The 18,128-nt window shown below is 43.3% G+C and overlaps 5 protein-coding genes across 5 annotated transcripts; 3 read left to right on the top strand and 2 right to left on the bottom strand.

The window, feature by feature from the left end:
- Positions 1-2,433: 2,433 nt before the first annotated feature.
- Positions 2,434-3,517, bottom strand: BJ212DRAFT_1444806 (uncharacterized protein; the record flags this gene model as incomplete). The annotated part of the gene is made up of 8 exons (XM_041338012.1): positions 2,434-2,607; positions 2,656-2,784; positions 2,837-2,969; positions 3,018-3,129; positions 3,192-3,210; positions 3,256-3,364; positions 3,420-3,447; positions 3,475-3,517. 8 exons carry the CDS (start codon positions 3,515-3,517, stop codon positions 2,434-2,436), a joined length of 747 nt encoding a protein of 248 aa, XP_041197951.1.
- A 1,648-nt stretch (positions 3,518-5,165) lies between these two features.
- Positions 5,166-8,223, top strand: BJ212DRAFT_1296412 (uncharacterized protein; the record flags this gene model as incomplete). The annotated part of the gene is made up of 12 exons (XM_041332445.1): positions 5,166-5,250; positions 5,313-5,686; positions 5,743-5,910; positions 6,059-6,140; positions 6,230-6,285; positions 6,451-6,748; positions 6,923-6,939; positions 6,992-7,438; positions 7,484-7,577; positions 7,662-7,689; positions 7,716-8,068; positions 8,117-8,223. The coding sequence occupies 12 exons, from the start codon at positions 5,166-5,168 to the stop codon at positions 8,221-8,223; spliced, it is 2,109 nt and encodes a 702-aa protein (XP_041197950.1).
- A 1,212-nt stretch (positions 8,224-9,435) lies between these two features.
- Positions 9,436-10,205, bottom strand: BJ212DRAFT_1476741 (phosphoribosylglycinamide formyltransferase; the record flags this gene model as incomplete). Its single annotated transcript, XM_041339426.1, has 2 exons — positions 9,436-10,082; positions 10,142-10,205. 2 exons carry the CDS (start codon positions 10,203-10,205, stop codon positions 9,436-9,438), a joined length of 711 nt encoding a protein of 236 aa, XP_041197949.1.
- A 2,296-nt stretch (positions 10,206-12,501) lies between these two features.
- Positions 12,502-13,368, top strand: BJ212DRAFT_1476740 (uncharacterized protein; the record flags this gene model as incomplete). The annotated part of the gene is made up of 2 exons (XM_041339425.1): positions 12,502-12,663; positions 12,724-13,368. The coding sequence occupies 2 exons, from the start codon at positions 12,502-12,504 to the stop codon at positions 13,366-13,368; spliced, it is 807 nt and encodes a 268-aa protein (XP_041197948.1).
- Positions 13,369-15,521: 2,153 nt separating this feature from the next.
- Positions 15,522-16,049, top strand: BJ212DRAFT_1444804 (uncharacterized protein; the record flags this gene model as incomplete). The annotated part of the gene is made up of 1 exon (XM_041338011.1): positions 15,522-16,049. One exon carries the CDS (start codon positions 15,522-15,524, stop codon positions 16,047-16,049), a length of 528 nt encoding a protein of 175 aa, XP_041197947.1.
- Between the last annotated feature and the right edge of the window lie 2,079 nt (positions 16,050-18,128).

Raw genomic sequence — 18,128 nt, 5'->3', positions numbered from 1 at the left:
TACATGTGTCAGCCCAAAGGATTTGAGGAAGGGGACTGGAAAGTGCAGGTTTAGTGAATGCTTTGCACAATCTATGAATTGAAGCAGTCCACGATGGAGTGGTATGAGCAGGTTCGGGAAATTACAGAGGAGTTGGGCTTTACTCACTGTGCTGTTGACTACATGGTATTCCTTTTCAACAGCAACACTTCTGGCAGTCGCATGATCCGCATTATCAGCTTTCATGTCGATGATGGCCTAGGGACATCCAATACACCTGCTTTCCTGGTCTAGGTCAAGCAGAAGATCCACCAATGGTTTGGCATCAAGGACATGGGACCGGCCTCTAAGTTCATCAGCATCCAGTTTGAATGCAATCACAGCAGCCGCAAACTTTGGATGCACCAAGGTGAGTACATCACCTATTTACTCGAAGAATACAACCTCCTTGATTGCAACCCTGTCCGTCTCCCACTTGACTCACATCATCCTTTCAGAAAACCAAGCGACTTGTATGACACCTTACCCAACCTCCCAATGCTTTATTGCAAGCTCGTCAGAGAATTGCTTTACCTTGCTGTCTGCACTTGTCCCGACATATCATTCACTGTCAACTCACTTGCTCAACACAGTGCTAAAGCACTCCCTGCTCATCATGCAGCAGCAAAGCAGCTGCTCTGCTACCTCTCTGGCACCATCAACCTGCGTTTTCATTATGGGGGTGCCAACATAAACGATGGCCTGCATGTGTATTGTGATGCTGACTGGGCAGGCTCTCCAATCAATCATTTATCAATCTCAGGCTATGTATGGTTTTATGGTGGGGGAGTCATAGCTCATGTTTCAAAGAAACAAGTGACCCATGCCCTCTCCTCCACCGAAGCTGAGTATATGGCAGTCACTCATGTCATCCAAGAAGGACTTTGAATCAAATTGCTCATCATCACCCTCTGCGTTCACCTTCCTTTCCCCATCCTCATCTATATGGACAACACTGGCACCATCTCTTTGTCAACTGAAGCTCGCAATCACATTTGCTCAAAACATATTGACATACAATATCATTTTATAAGGGAGCACATTGAGAGAGGGATGTTCCTACTCAAGTGGCTACCTTCCCACAACAATACCACAGACATTTTCATGAAGGCCCTTCCTCACCCTCTCTTTGAAAAGCATCTACAGACTACCAGGCCTGCAGTTGGTGTCTTGGTGAGGGGGTGTGTTGGCAATAAGAAGAGAAGTCTGCGTCCACATGTTACAAAACCCAGGGGATTAGCCTCCAGGTAAGCTTTCATCTTCCCTTTTCCTTTTTGACTCTTATTACCTCTTGGCACCTTTGACACCTTAGGCAGTCCTCCATCAGGCATTTGACCTGAGTATGACAAAGATTTAGCTAGCTTTATCTAATATACAATATTGAAAATATATATCACAATTGCAGATCACATGATAAAGCCATGGATAGGTAGACTACATTGGTGGGATCTCCCAATGCTATAATATTGGCAGACCTATAGTGCCAAGTTACAATCTACTAAGCACATTGATGTGTTATTATCAAATTAATCTACTCTTACATAGGCAGCTTCCAGTGGCAGGATCTGCAATTGCTGACAATGTGTCAGCACATGATACTAGATTATTGTACAGTAGCAAGGTGCTGACTATCTACCCAATATGTCTGGCTTTACATAGGCAGCTTCCTACAGCAAGATATGTAATCACTAACAATGTGCCAGGGTATGATATCCAGTTGTCATACTATAGGGATGTACAATCATTAACTGCAAGTCCAGCTCTTACACTGAATTATCAAACAAATCAAAATGCTCTCCATCAACTGAGCATATCTGCTGTTATAGTAGAAGCTTATGATGGCAGGATGTATAATTATTGACTGCAAGTCAAGTTCTGGCACTGAGTTATCAAGTTGCATCAAAATGCTCTCTATCAACCAAGCATATCTGCTGTTACAGGGACAGCTTCTGATGGTAGGATGTACAATCACTGCCTGAAAGTCAAGCTCTGGCACTACACTATCAAGATGCTCTCCTTCAACCAAGCATATCATGTTACAGATATGTTGCCAAACATACCTCCACTTACAAGAAGTTGTCAGGCCAAAGCAAGTTGCTGATTTTTCACCAACTGCATCTATCTGTATATAGGCAGCTTTTAATTATGAGGTCTACCATTACTGACAGTAAGTAAAGGTACTACAATGAGTTATCCCATCAAAGCATGTTGATGATATTTCGCCACACATATAGCCCTATATACATATGTAGAAGGATTTCACATAGCATCATCTTTACACACACAGCAACATTCTGTATTCATCAATTGAATAATTAAAGTTCACAGGCTGTACAGAACAATATATTATATCTACAAGACAATAAATCAATCCATACTAGCATTAGCTCACTCTTGAAGGGCAGTGCATTTCTCTCAAATCTTTAAGAGCGTGCTGTTTTTGCTGACACTGCATTGTGATGACAAAGAATTAGGAAAAACATGACTGTACAAGGTGTTAGATTGGAGTTTGAGTTTTATAAGATGTATGACAAACTGAGTCCACCACATCATCAGGTCACCTACTTCCTCACTCAATGAAAACTGAACCTTAACAAATAGTTAGGAGAGGTATGGGGTATACAATCTGCTGCATACCTGTGTGGCAATATAGGCTAAACATCCTTTAGTTACGGACTTCATACTGTGGAGGTATGTGTTGCTGGAGTGCGTTGCCTTGGGCTCCTTATCAACTGAGCTTGGAGATGTGAAGACATGTTTGAAACCCTACAAAAGGGACATCGTTATGAGTAAGGCATTGCCAGTAGAATGAACTTACAAAAATGAGAATCTCACTCCTCAACAAACCCTTCCATGGATCTTCAGGATCATAAATACAGCCTGCATATAAGAACATAGGCCATTGGTCACCATGAACTGCAGTTTCACCAGTCTTGAGACTTTCCTTGGTTCTGGGTAGTGTTACAACATTTTGGTTATGTCATGATGGAAAGACTTACTGTGCATCTGACCAATCAAGACCTGCAGGGCAAAGCAACACACCGGTAACTTCATAATCAAATCCCTGGTCAGACTTAATGTTTTGGGCAAGAGGGGGAATGACTGCTTGTCCTCTGGAACAAGCCATTCAAGGACAGCGGATTTCAGGGTTTTAGTATCATCACCTCATGCACCAGAGGCCCCTTTACCCAGCTGTTACACAGTGAGTGTGATGTCCTTCCATTACTGAAAGCTTACCAATTCTCCTACCTGAATAAGATCTTCTTCCTCTCCATTCATCAGATGATCCAAGAGACCAGGATAAGAATCAACAAGCGCCATAAATACCATGTGTTCCTGTTGAACACTAATTGACAGTACTGTAAGTGCTAGCAGCATCTGAGTGTCAGAATTGCACTTACTCCAATGGGTAGTCCTCTATAGGAGAGTCTGGTGATTCTTCAAGTCAGAGTACACCTGCCATTAGAAGGGTGGGGTAGTTGCACAATGTGAAGACCATTTGACCAAAATGTCAACTGTGGAGAACAAGGGGATTCGATGAACTCCTGATGAGGACAAGTCAGGGCAGTCCATCACTGTCTGAAAGAGCACTTATGCCTTTTTACATGGACCCATATGAAGCACTGAGCCACTACACTTGCGCGAAGTATCACCAGAGGGGTGGTTCTCATCACTACTCATACTTGAAGGAGAGCTATGAGTTGAGTAGCAAAATGTGATGCTTTATATATCCAAACATTAATAGCACATGATAAATAACAGGTGTGCCGTCCAAGCGCCATCGGTATCATAACCGAAAGAGCCTCGCCGTCTGAGTGCCATCAATGTCATAACGACATAAAACCCATCACATAACATAAGTATCATAACGATAAAAAAACTTCAATCAAATTCTAGTCCAATCGAGCACATAGATATTGTAAGGGATGTCAAAAATCATTGTCCTGAATGGACAATTGAAGCTGTGGCACATTGAGGAGTAGTTAATGACTTGCCAGATGAATGCAGAAAATAGAATTATGTACCTTTGATGTACAAGCAGAGACCAGAAATGAGTGCCTCATCCCCCAGCTTCTTGGCCTAGAATAGCGAAAGTGAAGGCTGAGAGTGGGGAGAGTATCAGGATAGTGGGATGCACTTACTACAACTCAAAAACAGTAGCATAATGGAATATGTGCTCAGCGCTAGCATGCTGCCGCATTTGGCTCAAGTAAATATTGTAACGTGAAATATAAACTTATTATACAGTTACATTGAAACTTAATGCATACTATGGAGTGATGACCCAAATTGTATAGTGAATAACGATATTAAAAACTCAGCCAAAAATCAACATCAGCACTTGACAAAATTCATGCTCCTGAGAGTAGCATTCAACTCAATTGTACTACAGTAATGTCAAAATACACTCTACAGTACGTATGATACAAATCTTAAGACATATCTATGTAGAAACTTCAGAGATGATGAAAGTTCAAAAGAAAGCGTGTCAATGAAGGACAGGTGTTATTTATAGTGAATGCTTATATTCAAACTCAGCCAGTACATGCAATTACTAAGCAGGTATTGCTGGCTGAGCCTGAATGCATAGTCATTCAGTATATCAACTGTGGCTTCCCCTAGTGGTATCCTTTTGATCTTTATTTTGCATTTTGAATACTACATACTAGTTACTTGTAAGTAGTAAGTTAGGAGTTCAAGTGAGCACAACGTGTTACTGTAAATAGGTAGTCTAGACTCTGGTGGATTGTATGATTCAAATGGGACATGTTGTAATAATGACTCCGAGGACTCTTCATCATGTACTAGACATCAATCCACACTGTGACAATGGTATGAAGTCACATACCACTGTCAACGTGGTGAACTGTGGCCACCAGTGTCAGTGGCCACAGTGATGTATTTGCTAAGCGCCCAATTAGTCATTCACTATAAATACTCATCATACTCATCTTGACAGTCTTCTTTCCATTATCACTACTTTGATACACACCTACTATTAGTACTAGGAATAGTAAAACATAGCTTATCAAACAGACTTTGAGTATATTACTATTAGCATCGTATGTGATGTTTTGCATTTGCTATTGATAAAAAATTGATCATGTACACTACAGACTCAAGTTGGACTCTGAGGAAAAGTTGGCATGTCACGGTCCAACTTGAAATGCACACAGGCGCCAGGATCATCAAGTGATGATGAACCTAACCCGAAGCATGTAAGAAGCGAAAGTAAGTCACGGCTTTACAATGCTGCCAATATGTCACTTATGGATTGTTCTCAATCAATACAGGAAGTTGGGTGGCACCATCACCACTAGTGGATGAAGGTGCATGGCACATTCTATTTCAGTACCTTACCACTGAGATGACCTATCCTCAGATGGAAGAGGAATTTTTATCTGACCTTGGTGATAGATACTGTGCAGATGACTGGAAGGACGCTCGAGACACATTGTTCTCTGCTGACAACTTAAATGATGTCGCGACTCCCTTGGCTAATCTTCAGGCCTTGTATGCTAAACACATAACACCTCAGTCCTCTTCACCATCGAATGTAGCGAATCCACCAGAAGATTCTCCCTTAGTTGCAACTCCAGCAAGGACGCCTGGATGCCTGTCAGCCTACACTTGCAAGAGTCATCATCGACCACATCAACAGCCTAGAGTAAGTGAAAATTATAGTTGTGGCTAGTGCATACTTAACAGGTGTTGTAACTGAAGAATCCTTACATCAATCTTGAAGCAGAGGAAGACTCGACTGATGATGATGATGATGAGGAGGAGGAGGCAGAGGGTAACCACTCTGCGTGGTCACCACTTGTTACGAGCTTGCCAGAATCTTCAGCCAAACAGACGTTTCTCTCAGCGATCGACAATATCTTCGACAAGGTTAACACTTCAAAGTCATCAGACAGGTGCCTCCCTTACAGAGCCACCTGGTCCCCTGGCATGATTCCAAGCAGGATGTATCTGCTATGTATTCACAGTATGACCATTTTTCAAATCATTAATCACTATGTTACTCATCATTTCGCAGGATCTGCAACAGCCTTTATCGCCAAACACCTTCGGGACAAAGGACTCCCCATTACCATCTTGGCCTGGATCCCAGGCCAGCTGTACGTGGTGTCAGATCGCACAAAAACTATCTCATCATTCCTTCCAACCACACATATTCTCTCCATCTGAGAATATCTTTGTATCTCAGATGAAGAGTGTGAAGCAGTCAAACATGCATGCCCCAAACTTCCCAACCCAGGGTGGGTGTGAATCACACAAGGCAAGTACAAAGGCAACATAGGCTACATCTATGATTCTGAGCAGTTGAACAATTTTGTTGCAGTCTTGATCCCCCCATGGGACTTCCCCTATCCTGTGCTTGAGAAGTCTGCTGCATTGTTCAACTGATCTTGACTTCTGGCCAACAAGACGGTATCCGACATTCTTCATGATGGGGAAGTCATTGGATGCTTGTACAAAGGAGAACAATATTACATGGGGCTATTGCTCAAAAGATTTCGGCAGGATGGCCTAGAGATTGTTGTCACCCCTCATCCCAACTACATTCGGCTGCACCTGCAATCTGGATGGAACACATGCTTCATCAAGGCCACTGAATTGGCATTCTCTATGCAATTTCTATGCATCAGTGATGAGGCCAGGGTCATCACTGGAGAGGTTTGTTTAGAAATTGGAAAAGTAGTATCGACAAACCATGCATTTGGTAGTGTGTGCTTGGAACCCGTTTTCGAAGGACACCAAAAACAAATAGATTTTTGACTCCAGGATGTAGAGCGCGTGTTTCGGCTCAGTGACTTGGTTTGAGTTATAGCAGGTGTATACTTAGGTTTGGAAGGTCACATCATTCAAATGTGCAATGATGTATTTCATGTTTGTCAAGAGTTGACCAAGGAAGAGGTATGTATGAACATACAATGTTTTAATCAATCCTATCTAATGCTTCAAATAGGTCGAAGTTTCCAAGTATTACTTGGATCGTTGTCCTCTGATGCATGCACTGCAATCACAGCTGCCAACACAGCAAATCTGTGAGCCTCCCCCCGACACCGAATCCCTTGAAATTGGAGATTATGTAAAGGTGCTTGAGGGATATTATAAGGGTAAATGTGGCACCATCAGCTGGTTTTCTCTGGGAACCTCAGTTCTGTATTTATGGGTGGACAACACTCCAATGTGTGCTTCAGCACTGGTGATGATCAAAGTTCCTTTGGCATGGGTTCAGCAGATGTACCTTGCCCTGACAATAAAATACACAAAGGACAAGGGATATGATGTCAGGCCTGGAGACTTTGTGAAAGTTGTTCATGGGCCGGAACATCAGATGACAGGGGTTGTTCACAGCATTGACTTTCCAATGGCTCACCTGACCCTCCTATCTCAGACTGATGAATCACTTGTAAGTGCAGAACAACTTGATTGGAACCCATCTAACTGGTAACAGATCAACATTCCCATAAGGTTCATGGTGAAGATGCGCAACGCAAGTTTGGATACCTTTAAGAACATCATTGGTAAAGAAGTGTTCATCATTGGAGGTAAGCAGAAGGGCTACTGAGCTATGCTATATGATGTCAGGAGTGAGACCTGCACAGTTGCTGTTCATGGGCAGAAATGAATAGTACTCAAACACCCTGATGTTGCCACTATGTGAGCTGCACCGCATATTTTTGCAGTGATCTAATTGCTCACTGGCTAAGTTATGGAATGTGGTTGAATGGTGCTATACTCGAAAGGCACAACTTGATTGCTTTCTGTGAAATACAGCAAAAATCATACTTGAAGCCGCCACCTCAAAGCGTCACTCCCCCACCTGAGAAAATAATAGCTTCCTCCAGCTCCATCGCATGTCCCAACATGCAGTCTTCCAGCATTCTGAGCACCTGGACCACCAACCCCCAGGATATCGCTGGGGCAGTAAACCATTTATTGGCCATCAATTCAACCACTTCATCTGAGTTGACATCTGACCCTTGGACTGTCAATCCAGAGGACACCGAGACCGGACAGGAGAATATTCAAGATAACAGTGAGTCCTCAATAAAGGCATCATAACATTTAACTAATTTTATCATAGGTCCACTACCTTGGCTGATGCGGAAGGAATTTTCTTTGACTTTCCTTATGCACCATGCAGTGTTGAAAGTCTTGCCAAACTTCATGGGGGGCAAATTACACAAATGATTTGTATCAATGGTGTGTCCCAACCCCTTCTGCAGTGTGAATGGGCCCACACCCATAAATTGCATTGCAGCATTCTGCTTATCCAATGGTGCTGGCGCCGCGATTCAACATTATTGCATTCCCACCAATGACCTCAGCCCCGCTCCTCCACATAAAAAGAACCAACAGTACCTCATTTTGGACAGAGACCATCACGGGGATATCCTAACTATAGCGAAGTGTAATGCCAAAAAAAACACTGTGGAGGTGTATACAGACTTGGCAGGCTTGGCTCCCTTAACCTTGAGTTTCAACCAGATCTGTGTCATAGAACCTAGTACGCAACCCTAACTTGAAACCACGTATGTACTGTACTATACTTTTCCATGGACAACTTTCCTGTAGTGAACACAACTAGTGGGCTGTAGCACCAATATTTTATCAATTCTGTCATGCAGATGAGCCAGTCTTAGCTAGAACATGCACCATGATGGTATGTTTTTGAATGAGAACTGGCCAATGATTCAGTCAATGACTCATGAGTCCGAGTCAATGCTTGAACAACAGCAGACCCATACTCAAACTCCAATATGCACCAGATTAAATCAGAGGTATGTGGCACAGGAAATGTATTCAACTAGCTCAGGCTACTAGTTCTATGTTATTGCCAGACTTTGATCCCAATTGCCAATTGCCATCTACTGTGGACTCTGATTCAAGCCCTGAATTGACTATCCCTGTGACACCAGCAAGTCCTATTTGCACTTCAGTGCTCACATCTCCTGTATGTCTGTTTCTGTTCTATTTGATTGATTGATTCTGACCATTTGACACAGCCTCCACTCGGGAAAAAAATTACTGATCAGTTTTGGCCCAAAAAAGACATATCTGGAAATGGCAGGCTTTTGTTGCCGATGATCGTGATGTGTTGTCACCCCCTCCATATCACTGACGTGCTCTGAATGTCGTTGTGCATCAGGACCACATACTATCCAGGTCTGTTGCTCAGACTTGACTCCTTGAAGTCAGAGAGAGCTGATGGTGTGCTCGCAGTGATAATTATCCTTCGCATTATAGAAACCAGCACGACTCGCGCCCTATGTGATTCCCATTCTGAGCATAGAATTTGTAATTTTGATAAATGTTTACCCTATCTCTCTAACTTGGTTTCCCATTCATTGCTTGCTAGATCGACTGCGCAAGTTGGCCATCCATCATGTAGGCCTGATCATGCTAACTTGAAGTATTGCTTGACAGGGGCGGTTGCACCTCATCCAGCACTATCTGAGTAGCCTCAACAATAACCTCCCACTCTACCTTATGTAGTCTCTCCTCATAAGCCTCTATCACCTCCCCCTTCACCACCTCTACTCTCCTCTGAATTAATGGCTCCCCACGACCAACTTCCTTGACCACATGGTGCACCATTACACCCAGTTCATCTACCTCCCCCTTTTGGAATGCCTCAAACCCTTGCTCAACAGCATGCATACCATCAAACTGCCCAAACAACGCCAGATGAATGTTAATCACAGGTATCCCCCTCACAAGCACTTCCTCCCCCTCCAACACCCACATCCCCTTGAGCACATCCAAGAATCCCTCACTCACGATGTGCATCCAGCCTGCACATACAATGGCATCTGGCTTGGCATGCAACATGATGTGTGTGACCTCCACATCATAGTCCTCACACATCTTTCCAGGGTTTGATTTAAGGAATGGCTGAAGGCCGAGGTACGTGGTAGGGATTGGAGGCAAGGCAGTGGAAGCACGTACTAAAGTGCATGCATTTTTACAATTGGAGAGAATGAGGACAATGCAAGTATTAGGCAGGGATTGGGTGTTCTGTGCATTGATCAGTGCTTGAAGGTTAGTTCCTGTAGTCGCAATCTGATATAACAGCATGTACATTTGCAAGATCAAGATCAACACATACCCTCTCCCAAGATGAGGACAGCCAATTGTCGGGGTGACATTGTTGCAGCACTGGGATCTTCCATGTTGCTGAAACAATATTGGTGCTCAGCACAAGGTGTTTATCCATGGATATACATACTTGCTTCAAAAGCATACCTTGCAAGCACTTAATCTGCAACAGTCACTGTGGGACTCAATATGTCGTGATAAAGTTGGCAAAGTACTTTGTTGCAGGTTATTTTGGGGTTATTACGTACATAGCACTAACATTGTGGTATACCTTATTTGGACTTAGCAAATATTTGGTCACGGAGTTCAGCATAAATGAAAGGCCAGTGCGGATCCCAAAAATAACTTTCTGATAGACCCTGATACATCCCAGCTTGAACTTTGAAGTGGCTGTATAGCACTATGTTTTAAAGAAGATCACTCTGGGGAAGTTCTCAAAGATGGGAATGAGTTGCCTGAGCACGCCGACAACATCCATGGTATAATGTAAATCTAGAATTATATCTAATGAGTAAGGTAAGCCAAATGACAAACACGGCCCGGGCACCCATATCCTGTGAGCCCATGAACAAGAGGAGGAGCCAGCCTTTTGTGATAATGGAACATATCTATGTGTTACACTTTTGATTCAATAAAGATGATACAAAACACCAAATGGATAATGGTAAAGATCGTTTATACTGCAATTTTTTGGGAGGTCAAAAAGGAGGGTTTTGTTACTTGGTGGTTAGTGTTACATAGATAGAAGTCAAAACATACAATGGAAGCCATGGCATGCAGGTCGATCAGCTACGCATAATTATAATGATCAAGCAAGTGGCCACTGAGGAGTGCTGACATAATTGTTCCTGCTAGAGTTGCTGCAATCAGAACCTCCCACTAACCATGAGAGTTGGGAAATTTCCTTTGTCTGAGTACTGCCGGCGGAGTTTAATTACAAAACCTAGTCAGTATATAAACTGTACTTGCTCGACTTTGATCTTCTTTCCTACTTTTCTCTGACCACTTCATACCTCATACTTACATGACATGTCATACTTAATGATTTGTAGAAACATAAGGTTGTCCTTGTAGTACTTACTAGTTGTGTTTGCATATCGCAATGACATGTGCTCTGTGCACAAACACATAGTTGTGTTTGCACAGTGTGCATATGACATATACTGCATGCTTTGCACACAAATACATAGTTAATATCAAAATTGATGACACCTGTTCCACGCGAATGTGAGATACCCTCTGCCCATAATCTAAAAAATCGCTGATTCCTTCAATAGGAACATGGTAGCACCACGCATGAAGGAAGTGTGGATCACTGTTCGTGATCTCTGGTCATATGAGCATGTGAGGACATGCGTAATGTTGAACACACCTCTCCTAGGGTAATATGCAGACAGTACATATGGTCTTCCGAAGTATTTCTTGATATTTACTATATGACAGATTAGCCATTCACCCATAGCTAAATTTGGATGTTAATTCACCCATGTAGCTGCATGTGTCAGTTGCACATTCAGCAATGTACTCGCCTTCTGCCATTCCTCGAGTTCATTGAAACACAACTACCTCAACATATCTGCCTCCCCTGGTGCAAAGGCAACAGGGATAACAAAAGGCATGTGCCTCACAACATGCTTCCCACCACAAAGGATGGATTTTATGCCCCTGCCGAGTGGTTGGCCTGAAGATCAAATGTATGTGTGAGCATTGCCAGGTTTTCATGACAAGTTGCTCACCATTGAAATGTTGCCAGTTCTCCTGTTTGGCTATGGAAATGCAGTATCCTGTGGCAAGTGATCAATATATTTACCAGCATCATCACCACTTTGGGGTCAGGTTTGAAATCATAGGATGTGAGGATCAAGCAAGAGAAAGATGGAGATGAGGGTGCGGACATTTTAGGGTTTGCAGAAGGGCGGTCATTAAATGTCTTAATAGGTCTCCCTCCAGGTCGATCATCCCAGTGCCATCGTGTTCCTGGCACTATACAGCAGTAATAGCAGCCTCAAATTTAATGCCCCCATCTAGCCTACATCATTGCAGAGCCGTCATATTCTAGGCCGTGAATAGCAATATTGCTGTAATTTCAACAATGTGCAATCATTACTGTGCTAGTGTATCAACTCTACTTTAACTCTTGACCTCCTTCAGTTACAGAGGTCTTGCTCCAGTTGTTCCTCCATGTTGGTGTCTGGTTACACTTGCATATGCAAGCGCATGTTTATGGCACAGGATTACTACAGTCAACACCAGCGCTCATGCTCACACACAAAAAAATGTCTTTCATCTGCAATATCATCTTTAAAGGACTTTGTCCATCGACAATGAAAAAAGCTGCACACATCACACAATGAGGATATGCCTTCCATGATGTTTGCATCATCCAATGTCTGGCCAGCATTGTATGCCCACGACAGTCCCGACGATGCAGCCACCTCACATCCTGAAGATCCAGTGTCTCTGCCCAACCATTGGCAAAATTTTGTCAGAGTCATTTGCCATTGGGACCCCAATGGAGGGAGTGGTGATGAAGTGGGAGAGATGAGTCTGGCACAATGAAGACCCAGGTGTCAGAATCGACAGCTGCTGCAGAGATTCAGGGACGTACTCCCTCAACCCCCACTGACTGTTCCTGCAGAAATCTGCCACCTACCACCGCAATCTATTGGGTGTGTTATCAGCCATGAGGACCACCCAGGCATACCAGTGTGCCCAGTGTTTTGTACCCCCCCTAACATCCTTGGGCTCATGTGTCAGTACTTCTCTGATACAATGCCATCCCACGATCCAGAAGAGTATGTGACTACGATGGACCTCTCCTTCATTCCTACAGTACCTCAGGATCCTCCTATTCCAAGTAGCAATGCTCTCTATCATCCCTATCCCAATCATTCCTCATTCCAGCTCAGTGATTGGTACTGGAACCAGGGACTCCAAATGTCTCAAGCAGACTATATGAAACTGTTGGAAATAATGGGCACCAGTGATCTCAACCCTGCTGATGTGAGCTCTACAAATTGGAAGAATATTAACTCTATGTTGGGTGCGAATGAGTATGATGAGGGAGACAAGGATGAATGGCATAATGAAGACACTGGATGGAAGAGAATGCTGATCTCCATCTACGTGCCTTTTTCCCATACCACGCAAGTACCAGGGTCCCAGGTATATGAAGCCGCACATCTCTACCATCGGTCACTAGTCTCTGTCTTGCAGGAGAAGCTCTCAAACTCTTGAGATAATAAATTGTTCCATTATGAGCCGTACCAGCTATGCTGGAATCCTGAACACCTGGATGCAGAAGTGTCCATACATGGTGACCTGTACACATCGCCAGTGTTCCACAAAGCCCACATGGAGCTCCAAGAATCACCCAGAGAACCTGGTTGTGACTTGCTCCAAGTTGTAGCTGGCATTATGTTATGGTCAGATGCCATGCAACTCACATCGTTTGGCAACACAAAGCTCTGGCCTACATATATGTATTTTGGTAACAAGTCTAAGTATCACTGCTGCAAGCCATCATGCAACTTGAGTAATCATGTTGTGTACTTTGAGACAGTATGCCTTGCTAATTCTTTGCTTCTATATCCTACTTACCATCATGCTGCTTAGCTTCCAGACTCATTGAAGGATTTTATAGGCAGGAAGGGAATGACCAGTGAGTGTGCAACCCATTGCCACAGAGAGTTCTTTCATCAACAGTGGAAGATCTTGCTGGATGATGAGTTCTCGGCAGCATATGAGCACAGTATCATGATCTGTTACTGTGACAGCATCAAGCGAAGATTTTATCCAAGAATCTTCACTTACTCTGCAGACTACCCAGAAAAGTAGGTGAACTCCTATTAGTCATTAAATACCATTGATTCCATTATCTCCAGAGTGCTTATAGCGATGGTTCAAAACTTAGGAGGGTGCCCCTGTCCTCAATGCCTGATACCAAAGCATCGAATCCAGAATATGGGCAAACTGCAAGATTGACAACAATGCAAGACTTTGGCTTGCAATGATGACAGAAGACGAATTCTTGTGGGCACTGCTCGCAAATTGATTTACGAGCAGAACTTAGTGGTTGGTGGCGCAGTGGTGGAACGTATCCTTAAACCACATTTATGGGTCCCAACTTCGGTGAGGCTTGCATTGTTTTAACAACAGACCATAGCTAAATATTCCTCAGAATGCATTCTCAGATCACCTTGGTCCTCTGGGATTTAATATTTTCCTAGCACTTGTGGTCGATCTCTTACACGAGTTTGAGATCAACATTTGGAAGTCTCCTTTTATTCACCATCCTTTTGGCACATGATAAATATCTTATTCATGAACTGGACCGGAGGTATGCAAGTGTCATCATGTCGGCACACCATTCATCTTATTTATACCAACAGATACTGGGAAACCCCCACATTTGGTCAAGTGACCATTCAAAAATTCTCTGCCAACTCATCAGAGATGAAACAGATGGCAGCTCACAATTTTGAAGACCTCCTCCAGGTATGAACTCCTTGCTGTTGATGTCATAGTGTCTGACAATGTGCAGTGTTCAATCCCTGTCTTCAATGGTCTTCTTCCTGAACCCCACAATAAGATAGTTCTCAAATTGCTATTTATGATGGTGCATTGGCATGGGCTAGCTAAGCTCCGAATGCATTCTTATTTGACACTTGAGATTATGGATGGAGTCACTTTGGCAGTCAGTCAACAGTTCTGGGAATTCAAAGCGAGTGTTTGTGCTGCTTACACTACGCATGAGCTTCATTGGAAGGTTGAGACTCGCACACGATGTCAGGCAATGCAAGCGGCCAAACAGAAGGGTGTGTGCATTGGCAAGCAATGTGCTCCAGTTGAGACTGCCCCCAATAATGGGCAGCATATGAAGGTTTTCAATTTTCAAACCTACAAGTTCCATGCTCTAGGAGATTATGTGTTGACAATCCGTCAGTATGGCACATCTGACTCATACAGTAGCAAACCAGTTTGTCCTCTGCCTTTCATGTCCAGACTTAACTCATTGATTACCTCAGGGCAAGCTTGAACATTGTTCACCCAAGGCGAGATATTGTCGCATGGATCACAAGTTATTTGTGAGACAGTTGACTCGAATTGAACGTCACCAAGCTTGGATTCGTCGTGTGGGCGACAGGATCGTTCATCGTCCCCACATTGAAATCATGGAGTTAGCAAGAAGTCCAGACCTCCATCACCATATCGGCCTGATGCAAAATATCCTGTACATATAGGATCTTACTTATGCATCCATGAAGGCGATCTGGCAATTAAGGTTAGGCGCAATCATACTTTCACAAACACTCTCTCACATGCTTATGCAGAATTTTGTATTGAAACTCAAACTTCATTTGTTGCATCAGATTATGAAGTCAAGAGATATGGAGTTGGATGAAGACACCAATTTGATCATCCTTAAGGATGATCGAATGTATCATCACAATACCACTAGATTTAACTATACCACCTACGATGTTTGTAGAACCCAAGACATCATCAATCCATGGACTTCCCACTGCAACATCATGGTCCTCTGCACTGACAATGATATGGGACCCCAAGGTCACAGATTTATCTATGGTAAGGTGTTGGGTGTATATCACACTAATGTAATCCTCATTGGATGCGCTATGGTTGACTACACACCAATCCAAATGGAATTTCTATGGATTCGCTGGTACAAGCCTGTAGACCAAGTCTCATCCTGGGACACCTCAACCATGGATTGTGTTAGATTTCCACCAATGGCTGATGAGCACTCATTCGACTTTCTGGATCTAGCTGATGTCCTTAGGGGATGCCATATCATCCCTTCTTTTACCAGCAAAAGGCGATGCCCAGACGGATCAGGTTTATCAGCATGTGCAGGGGACAAGGATGATTGGTGTGCATATTATGTCAATCAGTGAGTGCTACTTCCACTTTACTCATGACTTGTGTTGAGTTCATTGTTCCAGGTTCATGGACCACAACATGCTGATGCAGTTCCACTTTGGTCTTGGAGTCAGGCATACATACTCTCACCATTGCACCTCTCAGGCTAAGTCTCAAGATAAATACATCGCAGGTTTTTTTCATGATGTTGATGCTGAAGATGATGGGGAAGTTGGAAGTTATTATGAAGATGAGGAAGAAGAAGATGCAGAGGATGAGCAGGACAAAGGGTCTGAAGCCACTGACTGACAGTTTGGCTCCAGCAGGGAGTTGCTCCTATCTCAGTTTAATGAAATGTACGATAGTGATCTAGAACTAGATTACAAGAACTAAATTTTCAGAGCACCATCACATTGATGGATAAGACAGGCAACTTCATGGGGCAGTCAGCAATCAAGTATGAGGGTACCTGCTCAACAGTGCACATAATAAGGCTGATGACATCTTGATGGCATTGTAATGACCAGTCCTCATTCTAGGCCTCATATTGAACAATGCAGCAGGTACGTACATGTAATACACCACTATCTCACTCACGCCCTGCGTGCTGAACCTAATGTTAGCTCGATCCAGGTATTGTGTATGTTATGTAATATGCTGTTGTCGCCTCTAATGCAGGAGTTCTTCGATGGCGCTATTGTGGCCAGTTGGCATTTCCTCAAAGGAGGAATTAGGATATAAAAACTCCACCGGGTCTGTGCACATATATAGAGTTTTGCAATAACCCTTAAATACATATAATATGCTGATTTCCATCACAATGTCTACCTTAGCTCACCATTCAGGTGATGTGATGCATTTATTTTCAAAGCTGCCTTCCCTGGGTTCCTCTCATTCTCTGTAAGTCATGTTTTGGTCTTGTAACACCAGTCAAATATACTCACATTGGATTATCAGGGTATGCCCATGTTTGATGTTGAATTTGTAGGATACTTGTCACTGGGCCTTATGAATCAGCTCAGCATCTTTCCCCTCTATGTGAGTATTTTTACAACTTATTTTGCATCTCTTATCATGTTATGTTGTAGTGCCCCATTGCCAGTCTTGACAATGTAAGGGATTTTATATTACTAGGTGTTTGATAACTTACTTGCTCTCAGCTGAAGGAACAGTTGTCTTTGTTTGCTTACCTGCTAGCCCCAATGGTGCATGACTCACCATATGAGTTAGTACCAAGCAATGAGGTTCCTGTGTTCATTTTGGTGGTAAGTTTAATAGCAGTTGTACCACATCTTCCTGCTAATTTGTTGTACAGCTGCACGCAACCACTGCACCATTCTTGAATTTGCTGTGGGTGAGAGGCAGGACAGGCAGCAACAATGTGACACATGGTGTCTATAACTATGTAAGTCCGAATCCACATTGCAATTGTATCATATTCTCATCTCCAATATTGCAGGTTGGTGTGGCCCAGGCCCACAAGCCTCCAATTGTCATACATTTTACTCTATTTCCTTCCAGATACCATCATGCTAACCATCCTGGCAGTCATTCTGACCATCCTGGCAGTCATGCTGACCAGTTGGTTGACGGATCAGATTCAATCCTCCAGACCACCTGGATTAAATCATCAGCCATGACCTCAGCTGCAGGAATCGGTGGGTGGCAGATCCGTCCTAAGAAGATTAAGGCTGAACACAGCCTTCACAAAATTATGGCAGTGTGTCCAAACTGGGGCAAGGCCCTTGCATACTTGCGTGTCTATCTGAGGATTGCTATATGCTGCAGCCATTCCGACAACCCTCATCTTCTCACTAATGTTAAGTATGCTGAGCACAGACTTGAGCTCATCCGCAGTCTCTGGCCTGGAGCTTTGGAGCATGCAAATGTGGCTCCCCAGGATTTGGAAATTGGTGAGGAACTTGTCAGAGTCTCTCATAACATGTACTGAATACTCTCTAGTGCTCACTAAAGACACCAAACTTCCAATGTCACACAACAAGATGTTGGTGCTCGTATGTGTCATTCTTCTTTTCATTTCCTTGTCTTATTTCAAGATAGGGGAGTCCATGGATCACACAGTTCTTATATGATAACCATCAAGTAATCACCTA

This window comes from Suillus subaureus, assembly GCF_016647635.1.
Source record: "Suillus subaureus strain MN1 chromosome Unknown BJ212scaffold_4, whole genome shotgun sequence".
Lineage (NCBI taxonomy): Eukaryota > Fungi > Basidiomycota > Agaricomycetes > Boletales > Suillaceae > Suillus > Suillus subaureus.
Note: the sequence above shows the minus strand (reverse complement) of the source record. Positions and strands in the feature narration are given on the sequence as shown.